The sequence below is a fragment of the Leucopleurus acutus genome (genome assembly GCF_964270905.1).
Source record: "Leucopleurus acutus genome assembly, chromosome: 9".
Taxonomy (NCBI): domain Eukaryota; kingdom Metazoa; phylum Chordata; class Mammalia; order Artiodactyla; family Delphinidae; genus Leucopleurus; species Leucopleurus acutus.
Window position 1 is genome coordinate 91,535,943 of NC_139144.1, and position 20,119 is coordinate 91,556,061.

Genomic DNA, 20,119 nt, shown 5'->3' on the forward strand with positions numbered 1-20,119 from the left:
AATCTCAAGAGGTAATTAATGCCTGTATCTGCAAATTCTGAACTGATGTAGAAAAGCTATATAAGGGATTGTTTGTCATCAAAAAAAATTTTTTTTATAACTAAGATGATAGTATGGGAAAACAATATTTTTGCGAATGAATGTATTAGAAATAAAATCCAATTTAGATTTCAACACAGTCTTCAATTTCCAGACTGATGTCCTTTCTGAACATAGTGCTGCCTTAGAGGGTGAGCTGAGTACGGTGGTTAGCTCTTCTCTTCAGTGTCCCAAGTGAAATAGAACTACTTTTTATTATTTCTAGTACGTCGAAAAATTCTCAGTATTCTCGACTCCATTGACTTCAGTCAGGAGATCCCCGAGCCTTTGCAATTGGATTTCTTTGATCGGGCCCAGATTGAACAAGTTATTGCTAACTGTGAACACAAGAATTTACGGGGACAGACAGTCTGCAATGTCAAGGTGAGCGTTGCTTTAGAACATGTGCAGTATCAAGTGGTTCAGACTTCGAGTCGTTAAGGAAAAAATAACTTTTTATTTTCTAATAGAGATATTGGTTTATTGGACTGGTTTTCACTTTTCAAACAGTCAGGAAAGAAAACTGAATAGGCCACACTAATTTTGCCTCTATAAAAGGTTCCCTATCACCTACCTCTTAGTATTCATGCTACCCAGCTATCACAATGGAGTGGTTTTACCCATTTAACTCTCTACCAGGTAAATGGTAATCACCTCACTAGTAGAAAGAAGCTATCCCGTGCGGTTCCACTAACTTTCCTGCCATAGACACTCTTTGGTATCACTCTCTGGCATGTGAGGGATATACTGTTTTTGACAGAAACTTGGACAGTGCCACTATTAGATTATATATAAAGGTATCTGAAACTTTTCCGTCTAGGGCAGTTTAGAGTAATTGCTAGGTTATTGTTCTACCAGTGTCTGAAATGGTCTTATTTTTCTCTCATTTCTCAATTATATAGCTTCTTCATAGAGTTCTTGTAGCCGAAGTAAATGCCCTTCAGGGTATGGCAGCCATAGGACAGAGACCTCTACTAATGGAGGTAAGCCCTGTTGACTATATGTTAGTTTTACCCTTTTAACTGCTTAACTACTTAAATTGCCAGTTAGAAGACAAAACAGTGAATTGACTTCTAGTTCATTATTAGTAAACTACTTAGAAGTTAAATTTTAATTGTATCTTTCACTTTTGACTTTGTGACTGTTAAAAGCTGAACTGAAGTTAGTGTCTGGATGCCAGAAGAAATAACATCTTTTCTGCTAAGTTAGTTGAGGATTTTGTAACCTTTTCATATTGTGTAATAGAGTTCACTTGCTCCCTATCAGCGAGGAAGGAGTCATTTGTCACCACAAATGGGGAGATACGGGTCAGAGAGCAGGTGGGAAGAACCACATTCATGGAAACACAGTTGGTGAGGTCAAAGCAAGAGGCAAAGAAATAAAAGACACATCAAGGAAACATGCCATTGAACTTGGGTTTTAGGGAACTCTAGTGTTCCAGAGTAAGTATAACTAGACAGTTGCAAGAAAAAAGAAGATGGGGTTAAAAACTCATTTCCACGCATATCACCTCTGCCTTACACATGCGCACGTGCGTGCACACACACACACAGCCTTATTTATTATTTTTCATAGCTCTGGCTACCGGTATAATGTGAAAAGTTATCTGCTGACTTGCAAGCATGTGGAAGGTTTCCAGAGTATTCTATAAATGTTTTCGGATTAACTGACAGTGTTAAAAATAGGAACCTGTTGGTTAAAAGACGTTATTTGCCTGTGTGTTAACCTTGCAATTCAATTTCTGCGGCTTTAGGAAATCAGCACTATACTTCAGTACGTGGTAGGAAGAAACAAATTGTTGCAGTGTCTTCATGCAAAACGGCATGCTCTGGAGTCATGGAGGCAGCTGGTAGAAATTATACTGACAGCTTGCCCTCAGGACCTCATTCAGGCAGAGGATCGACAGCTGATTATTCGTGATATTTTACAAGATGTGCATGATAAGGTGACATGCTTCATAAGTTACTTTATACTGCCAAATGAATATTTATATCATTTAAACATATAGTTTGCCACTCCTTTTTTCCCATTTGGAGTAAACAGAGTTGTGCAATGCCAGTGTTAAGACTTTTCTTGAGAAAGGTATTAACTCTGTACAGTAATGGTTCTCAACCAGAGTGTGTATCAGAATTTTCTAGGAAGCTTTTTAAAAATCTATATGACACATCTTACCCTAGACCTACTGAATGGGAGACTCTAGTGGTGAGGCCATTATGTTAATTTCCATGAAAAACCTCTAGGGAATTCTGATAGGTCTCCCTTCTTGTTAAGAACATGTTACCCAGCATTCTATTTAAATTTCTTTTTGTGTATTAGCTTCTACTGTCTTTGAACAATACAATTCCATTCTTATGGTAATTGAAAAGCTAAATGTATAAGACATGTTAATGACTGTAGCTGAAAGCAGGGTGCTCACTCTGATTTGTCTTTCTGCTTTAAGATACTGGATGATGAAGCAGCACAGGAGTTAATGCCAGTGGTAGCAGGTGCTGTGTTCACCCTGACCGCTCACCTAAGCCAAGCCGTTCGCACAGAACAGAAGCAACCAGTAGTCTTGGGACCCGGAGAGGCTCATTATGCTTTTGTGCTTGATAACTCTTTCACCTCACCTCCGCCTGCAGAGAATGCAGTGGTGGGGTTCGCTTCTATTGGAGATTCTTCACTTCATATCATATTGAAGAAACTGTTAGACTTCATTTTGAAGACAGGTTTTTTCATCTAAATTTTCTATAACTTACAACTTCTGTATTTGTTTTAACTTAATTTGAAAAAAGGTTTTTACGCTACCATATTTTCCTAGGTGGCGGATTCCAGCGAGTGAGGACACACCTGTATGGCTCTCTGCTTTATTACTTACAGATTGCCCAGAGACCGGATGAACCAGACACCTTAGAAGCAGGTAGAATTAGATTTCTGTCTTTTCTGTGTTTAGAGATTGGTTACTTTAAATTTAAAAAAAAATCACCTTTTCATCTTTTGGCTCAGCGAAGCTATAATAAATGAGTCTTTATGGAATCAAAGTGCTTGCTCTAAAGTCAAGGAAGAATGTTTAGTTTTCTAAAATTGTGACAATAGTACAAAAGTAATGTAAGCACAGACCCTCAAATACTACTTTAGCTTATATATTTTTGTAACTCCCACTCACCTCTGGTCCCATTGAACAATACATACAGTACATATCTTTTAAAATAGCTTTGTTATTCCATAGTATAGAAGTACCATTTGTTTAACCATTTGCCTTATTCATAAGTGTTTAAATTGTTTCTAATTTTTTACTATCACAAAAAAGCTGCATCAAATATTCTTTTATATGCCTATATATTTCTCAAGAAGGATACTTCATGGCGGAATTTCCATGTGAAAGAGGGTGCACATTTTTATTTTAATAGATTCTACCAAATGGCCTTCTACCAGCTTAAATTCTCATCAGTAGTATACATATGTCTTTTTGTACTAATGTGAAGTTTTTCTTGGATAAATTCCAAGGAGTAGAATTTCTTGGTCAAAGATCTGTGTATTTAAAACAATGATAAATCAACTTTGTAAACTATAGTTATCTTTTTTTGGCTGCACCGCTCAGCTTTTGGGATCTTAGTTCCCCAACCAGGGACTGAACCCAGGCCCTTGGCAGGGACAGCACGGAGTCCTAACTACTGGACCGCCAAAGAATTCCCATATAGTTAGCATTTTTAAATAAGAGTTAATAATATGGATTCTTTCATTGCCAAATGTGAAAAATGTTTTTAACTATTCAGGAGACCAGCGTATAATACTCTTTGCCAGAGTTACTCTGCTATTTAAGAACTTGTCATAAGTACCTCCTCATAATGGGCTCCTTGTGCTTTCTGAGAACCTTAATGAGTGTTTGTTATTTTGTTTTTTTTATAAATTTATTTATCTGTTTTTGGCTGCGTTGGGTCTTTGTTGCTGCGCGTGGGCTTTCTCTAGTTGTGGCAAGCGGGGGGCTACTCTTTTTCGCGGTGCGCGGGCTTCTCTGCGGTGGCTTCTCTTGTTGCGGAGCACGGGCTCTAGGCACGTGGGCTTCAGTAGTTGTGGCACGCGGGCTCTAGAGCACAGGCTCAGTAGTTGTGGTGCACAGGTTTAGTTGTTCCATGGCATGTGGTATCTTCCCGGACCAGGGCTCGAACCCGTGTCCCCTGCATTGGCAGGCAGATTCTTAACCACTGCGCCACCAGGGAAGTCCTGAACACAGATTCTTAAAAACCACTCTGTGTGTAAGACTTAGATTATCTCATATTATTCATTACTGGCTATATATTTTTGTATAATATCTCTCTTAGAATGTAATAATAGCCAAATGATGTATTTATAGGAATTTCCTACCAGCATAAATAATACACAAAAATATTTTTAAGGTCGTTAAAAATAATAGTTCAGGGCTTCCCTGGTGGCGCAGTGGTTGAGAGTCCGCCTGCCGATGCAGGGGACACAGGTTTGTGCCCCGGTCTGGGAAGATCCCACATGCCGCGGAGCAGCTGGGCCCGTGAACCATGGCCGCTGAGCCTGCGCGTCCGGAGCCTGTGCTCCGCAACGAAAAAAAAAACAAAAAAACAAAAAATAAATAATAGTTCAGAGAAACTTTTTAAAGAAATAGGAGCTTTTTTAAAGAGAGATAATCCGCCAATACACCTCCCCCATTTTCCTCTTGACTAAAAAAAGTTTTTAACGTTGTATTTAGTTGAATTGGCAAAAATCACCACTTAACCACTAGGTGGAGCTCTACAACGTGCTTTATAAGAAGTCATTATCAAGATGTGGCAAAAGCAGTGTGACCATAAAAGAAGATTCTCCTTTTTTTAAAAAAAATCTGTTATCTTTTTATTATTATTATTATTTATTTTTATTTTTCTTATTTTGGTTGTTCCGGGTCTTAGTTGTGGCTCGCCAGCTCCTTAGTTGTGGCATGCATGTGGGATCTGGTTCCCTGACCAGAGATCGAACCCGGGCCCCCTGCACAGGGAGCGTGGAGTCTTAACCACTGTGCCACCAGGGAAGTCCCTCTCCTTTGTTTTTAATTTTCAAATGATCTATTTTTAGAGCAATTTTATCCCTTAAGTAGCTTTTTTTTCTTAGTCATAATTACTGCTTATTTTGACTTCTTTTAGATAGATAGCAAAGTACTTTATTCCCTAGATACTAGTGTTTTTAATTTTCAAATTAGAAATACTATATTTAATAAATATTCATTGAGCACATACTTTTGTGCTAGTGTACCTATTTTATGTTGTTTTAAAACAAAAACTGAATTTTTAATGTTTATATACTTATTTTTTCATACCACTTTTTCTTTATTTTTACATAAACATATGTACTGAATACTGGGCAGCCATTTTCCCTGTTTGGTATAAAAGGAATCTGACTTAGAGAGGCTAAGTGACTTGCTTCTTTTTGACAGATCTGAGAATTAGAATTCAGCATCAGCAATGTATTTGTAGCTCGTATCACAAATGACTAATTTCTAATAAATAAAGAGCATCTACAAATCAATAACCCAACAGAAAAATGGGCAAAGGATATGAGCAGTTTAGGGAAAAGGAAATTCAGACGTCTCTTAAGCATATAGTTAATTTTCTGAAAATCCATATGGGTGGATCCTATCACTTTGAGCTGGCAATGCAGTAGATCTGGGGAGGAACCAAAGCATATATTGGGTTGGCCCAAAAGTTCATTTGGGTTTTTCTGTAAGATGATACGAAAAAACCCAAATGAACCTTTTGGCCAACCCAGTATTTTTTTTGATAAAATTATTTGGAGGATCTTATATGTTTCCTTAATTAAGAACAGTGTAGTTCAAATCTGACATTGTTTTTGCATGTGTAATTCCTGGGGCTTAGTTGACAGCCATTGACATCACAAATATCTCTCTTTGTATTTTTTTCACCTTTTTATTCTCTCTCTTTTCTACCAGTGACCACTAGAAAGAAAAAGTGGATAATTTGACCAGAGCCTAAATGTTTCATATGAACCCCAATTATTATGTTCTTAATTTCTCTATTGATCTGTTCCTTAAGCTCTAGTATTATAAAAATATTTCACATTTAAAAACAGATTGATAATGACAAAGATATATACTTTTCAGCATATTTTTAATCAGATTAATGTTTTCAATAAAAGTTTATAAAGCCAACCTATAAAGTTATGCTAACACCTCAGTGTAGAGGATATAGTGCATCCTCCTTAATTTTATTTCTGTGAGATTAGCCCTGTTTGAATGTTTTGTTGTAATTTCAGTAAAATGGATTATATTGCTTTTAAAACAGATTCATTTTTAACTTTCTATTTTCTAGGAGCTTATCATTCACCTTTAATTTATAGTTGATTGATATAGCTGTATGGAAGATGTCAGTTAGAATTTTTAATTTAAAAATTTTTTAAATTGTAATTTTAAGTACTTTTATTATAAGTTTTTCTCATATGTTCTATTTTCTTCTAAACTGGCTTTTCTTTTTAAGTTTGACAAGTTAATGGTACTCAGTAGTATCTTTTATTTATAAATAAGAATTAGGAATTATAATAAGAATGAAGAATTTTCTGCTCTGCTCATAATTCTTCTGGGCTATTGCGACTTTTGATCAAGAATATTCCTGTTGTTCTTTGTTTATGAAACCATAATATCCAATCATCTTTTTAAAAGAGATTAGAAAAGATAATCTCTTGCCATTATTAAATTTTTTAGGATCCTATCATGAGATTTTCAGTTTTTATGGTCTAGGTGTTAGTATGATCTAGAATTATAGTACAAGTACACCTCTGATTTTAGTCATAAAGTAGTGGGACTAAAAGGATTTCATAGAGCATCTTGCCTGTTGTTAACTCCGTTCTTGTGAATCTGACTCCAATAAGTGACTTAAAAATACAGTACCAGGGGCTTCCCAGGTGGCACAGTGGTTGAGAGTCCGCCTGCCGATGCAGGGGACATGGGTTCGTGCCCCGGTCCGGGAAGATACCACATGCCGCGGAGTGGCTGGGCCCGTGAGCCATGGCTGCTGAGCCTGTGCGTCCGGAGCCTGCGCGTCCGGAGCCTGTGCTCCGCAACGGGAGAGGCCACAACAGTGAGAGGCCCGCATACCGCAAAAAAAAAAAAAAAAAAAAAATACAGTATCAGCTACAGGAATTCCCTGGCAGTCCAGTGGTTAGGACGCCACACTTTCACTGCTGAGGGCGTGGGTTCCATCCCTGGTCGGGGAACTAAGATCCTGCATGCTGTGTAGTGTGGCCAAAAAATAAAAATAAAAAAAAAATTAAAATACCAGCTGAGGCTATATATATGTGTGTAGTGGGTGCAGGCTTTATGCTTGATGTGAACTTAGATGTACATTTCTCACCACTCCTTTTATTTTTTTTACAACCTGAGTCAGGTCCTAGAACCTTAGAACCTGACTAAAAATTCATAATCAGATATTTTTAAAATATCTTTTAGGGCTTCGCTGGTGGCACAGTGGTTGAGAGTCCGCCTGCCAATGCAGGGGACACGGGTTTGTGCCCCGGTCCGGGAAGATCCCACATGCCACGGAGCGGCTAGGCCCATGAGCCATGGCCGCTGAGCCTGCGCGTCCAGAGCCTGTGCTCCGCAACGGGAGAGGCCACAACAGTGAGAGGCCCGCATACTGAAAAAAAAAAAAAAAATCTTTTAGCTTTTATTTTTTTATTTAAAAATAAATATTGATTATAGGAAATTTAGAACACACTAATAAACAAAAGGAAAAGTCACACATTTTACCTTCTAAGATAACTATCACGACATTTTGGTTATAGCCAGCCATCTTTTTTTATTGATTTAAATCTTCCCTTTTCTCTCTATTTAGTATTTTATCAGCTTTTCCTGCCTCATTAAGTAACATTTTTAATACCTGTATAGATTTTGCCACTTATGGATATACCATAATTTATTTAGCCTACCCATTTTGGACATTTAGATTATTTCCCCTTTTTACAATACAAACAAAAATCAGTAATCATTTGGTGGTTGATTATTTTTAGTTGTTCCAGGAAGCAGGAAACATTAATTGGGTTCTTGCTTTCATAAAATCTTTTATCCTAGTAAAAATGGCAATATATGTGTTTATAAAACAATAAGCCTTAAATTGGATGATATAGACCAGATGCCAGCAAGCTTTTTCTGTACAGGGCCAGATAATAACTAATTCAGACTTTGCAAGCCATATGTTCTCTGTTGCAACTACTCAACTCTGCCATTATTGTGCAAAAGAAGCCAGAGACGTATGCTATGTTGCATTAAAATTTTATTTGCAAAAACAAGTGGGAGATCACATTTTTCCCACGAGCCTTAGTTTGCCAACCCCAAGTATAAATTACAAGTTTTATAAGAGTTAAGAAGAGAAAGGAAATTAAGAGTTTTGCTGGTCTCTTCTGGTGGGGTTGCATTTACATAAGAATGTTTGAACTAAGGAATTCATGGCTAAAAAATGTTAAACCTATAAAGTAGTGGCTTTCAGACTTTTGTCCAAAGCCTTTATTCAGATAATTTTGTGGCAATCCTATGCGTAAAACAGAAGAGGAGATGCCATAGCTCCTCAGGCTGGGTTCCTGAAAAGCCACCCACCGTGGTACCCCACCCTGAGAGCATCTGGTGGCATCTCTGGAGCAAAGTTTCTAAACTTGCCTTTAAGCTGTCAATCAATCAGTAATTAATATTTGAGCTTCTACTATGTGCTAGACACTGTGCTAAATTCTGGAGAAACAGTGGCAGACAAGACAGAATCCCATTGTTAATAAGCTTACATTCGATGTGAGGAGACAGAGATACAAGCATGGAAACTAAAAACTAACCTAATTTGAGTAAATCTGATAAATAAGTACTGTGGAGAAGATAAAATAGTACTGTGATATATTGTGTGTGGGGTGGGAGGAGGAGGGAAGCTGGATGTCGTTGAGGAAGTGATATTTGATAGAGGCTGAAATGATGAAGAGGAGGCAGTCATGCTAAGATCTGGGGAAGAATATAAAGAACAGCTAGTGCAAAGATCCTGAGACTGAAGGAAGTGCTGAATTTGAGGGCTAGTGTGGCGGCAGCGGTGGGGTGGAGGTGGAGAGTGGAGGGAGGTGAAATAGAAGTAGATGGGACCAGGTGACCAAAGGAAGTGACACGGTTGAGAAAATAATCTCATACTCTGCTTTGACACTATTGGAAATTAACTATGACTAAAATAAAATCAGAGTAGTGGTAAAGATATTTTAGGGAGAAAATAAACAAACAAACAAAGTTAAAAAAAAAAACTCTGAAGGTTTGACTGCTGCAAACTTTATAGTGGAATATAGACCACCTTGTGTGTACTTTTTTTGTGTGGTACACGGGCCTCTCACTGTTGTGGCCTCTCCCGTTGCGGAGCACAGGCTCTGGACGCACAGGCTCAGCGGCCATGGCTCACGGGCCTAGCCACTCCGCGGCATGTGGGAACTTCCCGGACCGGGGCACGAACCCGTGTCCCCTGGATCGGCAGGCGGACTCTCAACCACTGCGCCACCAGGGAAGCCCTTGTGTGTTATTTTTATTTTTCATGGTTAAACCTGCTTTGTTTTGCCCTCCATTCTGATCACTCTGTCTTGAGAATCTTTCCTCAGTTTAAAAACTGCTACCGTTGGCATATATACACTACCAAATGTAAAATAGTTAGCTAGTGGGAAGCGGCTGCATAGCACAGGGAGATCAGCTTGATGCTTTGTGACCACCTAGAGGGGTGGGATAGGGAGGGTGGGAGTGAGACGCAAGAGGGAGGGGATATGGGGATATATGTATACGTATAGCTGATTCACTTTGTTATACAGCAGCAACTAACGCACCAGTGTAAAGCAATTATACTCCAATAAAGATGTTAAAAAAAAAAACCTGCTACCATGTGCTAGTTGGGGAAAAGTCATGATTAGTTTCAAATACAGATTATTGCTTTATGTAGTGTATTAAGCTTTTCTAAAAGGTTTACAGGAATCTATGTAAAGCATATGATCCTATCTTTAATTATCAGTGTTCCTTGAATTAAATTAAATTTAATTAATTTAAATTATCTTCATAATGAGTATACCTTTTCTTTTTAATAAATATTTCAATTAAAAATATAAAAGAATAAAATATCTGTTTTTTGGAAGCAGATCTTTGTCTACTTTGTACCTGCTCCTTTGTAGCCAAATTCTCATAGATCTCAATAAAAGATAAAACCAGATTGATTAGTGGAATAAATACAGGAATGTTTCTCCTGGGGTTTCATAGTTCATTTTGATTTCTTTAAGGATAGTTTATCCTTTTCCTAATACCATTGTTCTCAGTGTACATGCATGGAATAGTGCATTGTGTTCTTAAAGTTTACCTGCCTAGACTCATTGGTTGATGGGTCTTTGTGTGCAGGCAATAATGGAAGGATTTTTCTGTTGTCGTCATGTATGAGGTGTAATTACTCAGTTACCAAACTGCTTTTTGCTGGAGTGTTTTATATGTCTTCTATTGTAACCCTTTAGCCAAGAAAACCATGTGGGAAAGGCTGACCGCCCCTGAAGATGTGTTTAGTAAATTACAGCGAGAAAACATAGCCATCATTGAGAGCTATGGTGCTGCCCTCATGGAAGTGGTCTGTCGAGATGCTTGTGATGGTCATGAGATTGGAAGGGTACAGTAACTCCTGCTTAGTATTATAATTGGATAGATATTTTGACTTATTAAGGCATAAACTGGATCAACTTTTCAAATGTATGTTATATATTGGGAATTATTTTCTGTAATATATTTTAGTGAATTTTCTTATTTACTATAATTTTGAATTTCTGTTTTGTTCATTCATATGTTTTGTTTACTTACGTTCAGAATCCTTTATTTGTTCAGACTGTACCCTCAGAATAATCTTTTTGCTAATTTTGAGATTTGCCTTACACTGGTAGAAATTAACCAGCAGAGATGCTGGTTAATCAAGATCTTGGCATAAGAGAATGCTGGATACGTAGCTTTTATACTGAGTATATCTTTCTCTGCTTTTTCAATGAGTATTTGCATTTATATGTCTTTAAAATATTATGTCATACTGGTGATAATACAGTGAGAAGATAATTCCCTGCTGGTGGAAAATTACATAGCATTTGAATCATGTAGTACGCTCTCAATTATGTTAAAAAAATATTTGGGAAGACATAGAACAAAGTAATCTGTGTTTCTCAGATAATGTATTTCCTGTATAAGTTTTCTGTTTTCTACAAGGAGCATGTGAAACTTTACAATTAGGGGGGGAAAAAGCTATTTTTAAAAATCCCTTTCCTCCAGCAAGTAATGTTTAGATTTTGCTAAAATATATTTAATGCCATTATTTTAATGTGTTAGGTTTTGTTTCAGAAATATAACTTTACCCTGAAATTTTTTCTTTTATTAATAAATCAAGATTCTGGATACATACATACATTTTTCTCAAAAAAAAAAAGAGAGAATTGTATTGCAGGCAACCATTCTCCTTGTAAGAAAACTTTTAAACATTTCCAGATAAAGGGAGTTACTGTTGTTGATTTTGGTAGCCATCTCCACATTTTGGATTTTGATGTGTTCTTCCGTCAGATGCTGGCACTGGCTCTACTTGATCGGATTGTCTCCGTAGATAAGCAGCAGCAGTGGCTTCTGTATCTTTCTAACAGTGGCTATTTGAAGGTGCTTGTGGACAGCTTGGTAGAAGATGACCGTACTTTGCAGAGCTTACTCACTCCACAGCCTCCCCTTTTAAAAGCCCTTTATACATACGAATCCAAAATGGTAAGGCTTTATATTCACTTGAAGTTAGATCAACAGGTCACTTCCTCTTGAGGTTAAGGATATATTAAAGAAAATTAATGTGGCCTACATTTTGCATGTTTCTATCATACAAACTGTAATCATTTCTAAGGAGTTTTAAATTTGGGCACATGTGCTAGAACTGTATCTTCTGAGCATGCCAAAGTTGAGTTGAAATGATCCTGAGACGGTTAGTTGGTTACTGAGACTGCTGCTTACTCACTTCGATTGCTGGGGGTGGCAAAGCCACATGACACCCAGTGGTCTATGAGGAGAAGAGTGAGCAAAAATGTCCTTCCGCAACGAAAATCAGACTGTTAGTTGCCTGTTGAAATTCCAATGTAGATGTGCTGGTTCTACTTTAAACACAGGATTTTTCAGTACAGTGTATGTAATTCATTTCCTTTCCTCCAAATCTGTTTTAATTTCTGTTTCCTCCTGCTTAAAAATACCACAAATGTCACAATAAGAGAAGCACTGAAGTCTTAGATTCTTCATTAATTCTGTTTTCCTTCCTTCATTCATTTATTCAACAAGTATTTATTAAATATCTGTTACATGCCAGGTATGGCACTAGGTAGTAGAGATACAGCTGTGAGCAAAACAATCTTCCCTGCCCTCCATAAGCCCACATGATGATTTAGTTGAATGCTTAATCCTTGCAAGGTGTATGTAGCGCTTCAGATATGCTGTGCCATTTACTCCTCATAAAAATCCTATGGTTAAGGTGGTATAATATGCCCCTTCCTAGCTAGCTCAGAATTTCTCTTCACCAGTGATTGCAGATCAGAAATGTGCTATGAGAAAGTCTCATTTTAATGTGAGACGCTTGGCTCTGATCTCTGTACTTATGATTTTTGTTTCATAACTTCTTAGGCATTTCTCACAAGAGTGGCCAAGATACAACAGGGCGCTTTAGAGCTGCTGAGGTCTGGGGTGATTGTGAGGCTGGCACAATGCCAAGTCTATGACATGCGCCCAGAAATGGACCCACAGGGGTAAGCATCCATATCAATTTATTTTTTTTATGGTTTTTTTTAAATTTAATTTTATTCATTTTTTTATACAGCAGGTTCTTATTAGTCATCTGTTTTATACACATCAGTGTATACATGTCAATCCCAATTGCCCAATTCATCACACCACCATCCCCACCCCCTGCCGCTTTTTTTAAAGTTACCAGTAAAGGATTATTAAGGGAAAAAAAAAAATTTCAAACATAATTTTGCCGTTTATAATTCTGTTGGAGCAGTACTCTCATCTTGATGGTTTTGTTTGGTCATATACCCCTGCCATTAACTAATAAATGAAAGTTGCTAATAAGGGTAAAAGTGGGTAGGGACCTAGTGCTTTCCATTTTAGAGCAGTAACGTAAGAGGGAAATGCGAGAGCATTTTGTTAGACGTTTTTCTTCCCAACTTTATTGTTCTGTTTAGTAGAAGTACATGTTTTCAGTTATACTGGTCTTTTAAAGTATTGTAATGAAATTATAATTTGTTGTGGATTTTCTTTTCTTGATGACTTGAATAGTATTTTATATTTTTCTCATTTTAACATTTTACCAACTGCTTGCTAATTTGAAAGCTTCAAGTGAAATTATTTTAAGTTTCAAACTTTCTAGCAGATTTCTCAGTTGAGTTTGAATATGATTTTTTTCTTTTTTGTCTACATGGCTGCAGCATTGTTAGGGCCTATAGCATACCCTCCTACTGTTAAATAACAATTTAGGTCAGTTTGAGTAATTTTCCTCAAAAGATCCATTGCCAAATTGTATGTTTGAGTTTTTCAGGCTTAACTATTGAAATATTTTACTTCTAGAAAAGAAAATTTTTTTAGTATAACTTTCTAAGGTTTTAACACAAGAGTCACCTTAGGTGAAGAGGATTGAGTAAATTGTATTCCTCAGTTCATGGCACATTATTATTACCTGTCTTTGGAAAGCCTTTCTGTTATTTCTTTTTATTTCCATATTCTGCTTTCATTCTCTTCTCTTCAACAGGCAACCATTTTTTTTGTTCAAAAATTTAAATAGAAATATTTACAATAAATAATAGTTTATTAATAGTGTTCTGAGACCTCATCTTAAAGGTTAAGTGATTTTACAATCTCATTTTAATTTTTAAAATCTTGTTTTATTGTATATAATGGACAATGTAGATTCATTTTTGGCTTTGTGTGTACAAGAGGGAAATTTGGGGAGAGTAACTTTTGTTTCTGTCTGTTTCTCACACATAGTCTCTGTGGCCCAAGGGAATATTTAGAGTAGAATAAGTATGTTTGGGGAATTTTAGCACTGTCTTTTCAAATTTATGCAATTATTCTTTACGAAGATTTTTTAAAATTCAGATTTTTTCACTAACTGTACCTCTGGGATACAGAGTCCTCATTAGTAGCTTCACATCTTAATTAGCCACCTGTGATTGTTTGCCGTGGAGATGGTCGGGGACTGTTTTAACTGTTGGACTGCTGCTCTCTCCTTGTTCACTGGATGCAAATCAAGCATGTTTGGCCTGAGAGATACCCCAGTGTTCATCCCTACTCCAGTGGACCGGTACCGCCAGATTCTGCTTCCAGCTCTCCGCTTGTGCCAGGTCATCCTCACGTCTAGTATGGCCCAGCACTTGCAGGCAGCAGGGCAGGTAAGAGGAATCCTTAGTGTAGAAATCATCAAGTGCAAAATCTTTATTTTACAAATGCAGAAGCCCTAGGCATAGAACGCTTAACGTGAATTTACCTGAACCGTTCTGTTTGTGGCAGAGCTGCGTATTGAAAATAGACCCCTTGCACTTTGCTCTGAACTTTATCGGTCTGTTTTTGTACTCTTGTTTGAATGAAACACCACAGCTAATTAATAGAATAGTGAGATAGAAGGCAAGAGATCTAAATTTGTTGTTCTGCAAAAGGAAGCAGTTATTGTGATAGAAATAAGCTGGCTTCTAAAATGTAATTTAACCAGGTATTTATTAGAGAATGCTGTTCCTTTATTAGACCTTGCAGAAAATACAAAAGATAAATGATGATGCCACATTTAGTTGTGATGTTTAAAGAATGAGTAATTTAAATAAGTGAGTTTCTAATAAAATATTTTTCCTTCAAACACCATAAATTAGTTTTATTTTCATTGCTTTTCAGTGAAATCTTCAAAAATATGTTTGTTTCTTAGACTAATAATGCAATATGCAATTTAACCTTTTACTGATTAATTAGGCTTATCACTAAGAATCTGCAGTTTTTTTATTGTGTTGCTCTATTATTATGATACCCTCAGGAATTAGGACACATCCTAATAATTTATGGTGATTTTATCTGCTTTCCCTGCCATCAGTCTTCAGGCATACTTTCCCAAGATAGAATGCTGCTGTTTCTAGCGTGCTACCTGATTTTATATTGCGTTAGTCTAAGTGACATTCTACCCCTTTCATATGCGGCCTTTGAGTCAGTTCTTTAACACTCAAAAACTTTGTCTTCTACTTTCTCGAGATTAAGGTTTTTTAGAAGAAGTGGGACATTGTGATACAAGGCCAGTCTTATACTGAGCATAGTGGAATTACCTGAGTAGGTTCTTTAAAAAATACAGATTACTGAGTTTCATGTCCAACAATGATGGACTCTGAGGCCAGGAATTTGTATTAAAAAATAAAAGTGGCACAGTTCCTGAGAGATTCAAATGTTCAGCCAGTTGTGGTGTAGTCCCTGCCTTCAGGGAATCTATAATCTAGTTAAGAAGATGTTTGAATGTGAAAATGAGTAGAGTCTTTTATGATGGTACACTGTAAAATGCTAAGCTGAAAGGGCACAGTTTAGAGGTCAAGATTTGTATCTCATTTATTTTCATCATATCAAAAGGAGAGTTAGATAAAAGCTTTTATGTGATTGTCCCCATGTCACACTAGTCAGACTTTCACAGAGCAAACTTGAATTCAGTAAGTCATTTTTTAAAAATAAATTTATTTATTTATTTATTTTTGGCTGCATTGGGTCTTCGTTGCTGCGCGCAGGCTTTCTCTAGTTGCAGCGAGCAGGGGCTACTCTTCATTGTTGCGGTGTGTGGGCTTCTCATTGCAGTGGCTTCTCGTTGCAGAGCACGGGCTCTAGGCGCATGGGCTTCAGCAGTTGTGGCACGTGGGCTCAGTATTTGTGGCTCGTGGGCCCTAGAGCGCAGGCTTAGTAGTTGTGGTGCACGGGCTTAGTCGCTCTGCGGCATGTGGGATCTTCCCGGACCAGGGCTCGAACTTGTGTCCCCTGCATTGGCAGGCGGATTCTTAACTACTGAGTCACCAGGGAAGTCCCAGTAAGTCATTTTTGAACACACTCATTTTAAATTCATGTTCTAGTTCCATTTAGACAAAAATTTAAAAAAATAGGGGTCAAATAATAGTTTTCATACAGTAGTTCCAAGTTATATTATACTCTTCTATAGTAGCTTCTAAGTGTATTAATCTCTAAACTTTGAAATAATCCTTATCTTTAGCTTTCTTATAAAATTTAGTTAGATGTTTGCTTCTTGAAGAAATAAACTACGTAAATGCAAAAGACAACTGCTTATCTAATATTCTTCATTACATTAAATTACTTGCTTCAATGTTATTAAACAGATGGATATAAATTTATAATACAATTTTCTACTCTTCCACCTCTGTTTTTCCATTTCCCCTCCTTTTCTTCGTCTTAGGTGTTGCAGTTTCTCATTTCTCATTCTGATACCATACAAGCAATCCTGCGCTGTCAGGATGTTTGTGCTGGGTCTTTGCAGGAATTGGCTCTGCTGACAGGAATTATAAGTAAAGCAGCACTTCCTGGTGAGTTGATTATGTTGAATGGATTTTTACCAGTGCTTTACAGACTGACATACACTTAATAGAATGAGGTTATTGTTACTTTGCAGCTATATATTACTTATTTGAGATTGGAACTAACAGAGTTAACTGCCTTTTTTTTAAAAAAATTATTTAGTTATTTATTTCATTTTTGGCTGCGTCGGGTCTTAGTCGAGGCACACGGGATCTTTGTTGCGGTACGTGGGATCCTCTGCTGCGGCATGTGGGCTTAGTTGCCCCGCGGCATGTGGGATCTTAGTTCCCTGACCAGGGACTGAAGCTGTGTCCCTTGCATCAGAAGGTGGATTTTTAACCACTGGACCACCAGGGAAGTCCCCTTAACTGCCTTTATTTGAAGTAATATGTTTATAAAAGTGATATATGGTCAGTATAAAAAATTCAAAAAGTTCAAGAAAATAATTAACACTCAAATCCCACTATCTAGAAATTATCAAATGTTAACATAGATAAGTAGCTTTTCAAACATTGCTCTATGTATATGTATGTATTTGTGGGGGGGAGGGGCGGTGGAGAGAAACAGACATACAGAGGTACTTTACGAGAATGGGATACCTTTTACATTCAGTTTTAGAAAACAACTATTTAATTTTACGTGAACTTTACAGATGAAAAACTAATTGAAGAGAAACTGAAGACATTGATGAATTCCAGACAAATGTTTCTTTACTACAAGTGTACAAGAGATATTAGTTCTTAAAATATCACTATGATTAAGAAGAAGAAAAGATTATGATAAACTACTAAGATATTTTGGTCATTAAAAACATTTTTTTTACTACATATTTTACTACATATTTTTTAATACAAATTTTAGACAGGGGGCTTCCCTGGTGGCGCAGTGGTTGAGAGTCCGCCTGCCAATGCAGGGGACATGGGTTCGTGCCCCGGTCCGGGAGGATCCCACATGCCACGGAGCGGCTGGGCCCGTGAGCCATGGCCGCTGAGCCTGTGCGTCCGGAGCCTGTGCTCCGCAACGGGAGAGGCCACAACAGTGAGAGGCCCACGTATGGAAAAAAAAAAAAAAAAAAATTTAGACAGAATCAACTAACTCCTGATGTGAAAGATGAAGTAATGAGTTATTTTACACTTCTTTTTCCACCCTCATGTTGTTTGCTTGTATTATATTTACAAGTAAATATCATTTATATTCAGTCTGGTAACCATAATAACTTCAGTTATTTAGTTTTACTTGTATATTTACATGGATTCACAGAAAAACACCAATTCTTTTTTTTCCTCCTATAGCTTCACCATTTCTGAGTTCTTTCTTTTGATTTATCTCTTGGTGTTTTTAATTTGTATTGAGGTCCCCTCCCCTAAGAAAAAGTATATAATCTTCCCTGAACTCTCTAATGTTTACAGACATCTAAAGGTTGCCTTTATTCTTGAATGAAAGCATGGCCTACTATTAATAATAATGTCATATTTTTTTTACAAATGAGGAAACTGAGGCACAGAGAGGTTAACTTGTCCAAAGTCACACAAATAATACTGTAGAGTTTTTCATGCACTGTGGCTTCTGAGTCTGTGTGCTTAACTACTAGCCTATACTACCTCCATCTTTATATTGCTGTGGAGAAGTCTGAGGCCAACTTCTTTTTTTTTTTTTGAGGCCAACTTCTGATTCTGCCCCAACACCCACAATATTTTTTCCTCTCTGGGCATGCCTCAGTACCTGAGCCCTTTGTGTTGGGAGGAGAGAGTTTGGAAGGGCAGAGTGCAGTGCATATTAAGGTACTTAGAGACTGTGCTCATTCTTCGGAGATCCCAGGGTCAACTCCACCCAGCCTTGGAGTATCTTAGTCCTGTGTGCTTATTATGTTCATGTCCCCACTTCATTCCAGTGTCCTGAGATGATACCAAGACAGGCCACCCTTGCCTTTACTTACCATAGTGCTATGTAGTGGTTCTTCTCCAAATGGTTTTTACCTTGGTTTCTCCTAATTGCTAGTTCTCCTAATTACTTAATTTACTTAATCAACCAAATGTGCTGCTTCGCAAATTGTGGGGTCTCCATGAGAATTTGCAAGAGTTTGTTGGCTTATCTTCTTTTCTCTGTACTGCTTCTGAGGGGTGGGATGAGGGTCATGAGTTGAATTATGCTACTTACTCCCCTGGAATTTTCTTCATCTCCCCTTTTTTTTTTTCCTTAAGCACCACCATGCTTTAGTATTTATGGCGTAAGTTGGCCCCTTTCCCTTTTTGGTGAATTTCATTTATTTGTAGTTGATTATAGAAGGGACATTCTATGATACTACTTCATTCTGCCATCTTAATCCAGAAGTCCTGAGTTAGTACAGAGAGAATTTACCTTTTATCATACCCTCTGGCAAGGTGATTTTATTGATGAATTTTCCTTTCGTTCCTTTTTCTTTGTTTTTGTTTTTGTGGTACGCGGGCCTCTCACTGTTGTGGCCTCTCCCGTTGCGGAGCACAGGCTCCAGATGCGCAGGCTCAGCGGCCATGGCTCACGGGCCCAGCCGCTCTGCGGCATGTGGGATCTTCCCGGACCGGGGCACGAACCCATGTCCCCTGCATCGGCAGGCGGACTCTCAACCACTGCGCCACCAGGGAAGTCCCCTTTCGTTACTTTTTAAAAATACTTGAAATATTCTGTATTTTACTAATAGCAGCATTTAACCCTGTCACTGTATTAAAATTATCTTCAGAAAGGCACAGTTTATTTTAACATGCTCATGGTATATTCAAACAAAATAAAAGAATAAAGCACTCCGACCAGCAATTCCTGCTTCCTAAAAGGAACCAATTATCAATTTATACTTTGTTTTTCTAGCAGTTTCTCTGCTCATGGTATAAAAATTTTTTCCTCCCTACACAAATGAAATACCATACACACTGCTCTGTAATTTTTTTCCCACATTATGTTTTGGGGATTTTTTCTCATTGGCATGTATAGTTCCTACCTGACTCTTTAATTGGTGGAATAGTTTTCCAATTGTGAGGTGGTTACCCAGACCCCTGTGACACGTTGACTGTTTCCGATCTTTTTAAAAATGTCAAACAGTACGGCATTTAATAACTTTGTGTGTGTGTATACATATACATATACATTTTTGTATATTTGAGCTGGTAGGCTTGGTAAGTTCCTGGCAGTGCTTTGTCAGATATAAATATACTTTTATATATATATATACACACATACATATATACCATTACATACGTGTGTGTATATATATACACACACACACACTTTAAAATAATTTTAAAAGATAATGCCAAATACCCTCCTAATTTTTTAAAATAACTTTAAAAAATAATTTATACTCCTCTTAACCCTACTCTGCCCAGTTCAGCCCTTGATTACTTACGGTTTTGTATTATCCTGTAATTTTACTACATGGTTTTGTCTTAAATGCTTAGCCCAGTACCAGATATGTTATACCTCCTCAACTACTTATCATCA

The 20,119-nt window shown here is 37.4% G+C and overlaps 1 protein-coding gene across 2 annotated transcripts in view; it reads left to right on the forward strand.

Annotated features, from left to right (window-relative positions):
• Positions 1–20,119, forward strand: part of NUP205 (nucleoporin 205) — a gene marked incomplete at its 5' end in the record, with an annotated part of 80,453 nt that overhangs the window by 44,588 nt on the left and 15,746 nt on the right. For both annotated transcript variants that reach the window (XM_082846801.1, XM_082846800.1), the window contains 10 exons: positions 305–462; positions 981–1,061; positions 1,832–2,023; positions 2,519–2,786; positions 2,879–2,977; positions 10,570–10,718; positions 11,648–11,839; positions 12,734–12,855; positions 14,358–14,496; positions 16,530–16,656. In XM_082846801.1, coding sequence (XP_082702927.1) covers positions 305–462; positions 981–1,061; positions 1,832–2,023; positions 2,519–2,786; positions 2,879–2,977; positions 10,570–10,718; positions 11,648–11,839; positions 12,734–12,855; positions 14,358–14,496; positions 16,530–16,656 — 1,527 coding nt within the window. The remainder of the gene's footprint in view (positions 1–304; positions 463–980; positions 1,062–1,831; positions 2,024–2,518; positions 2,787–2,878; positions 2,978–10,569; positions 10,719–11,647; positions 11,840–12,733; positions 12,856–14,357; positions 14,497–16,529; positions 16,657–20,119) is intronic.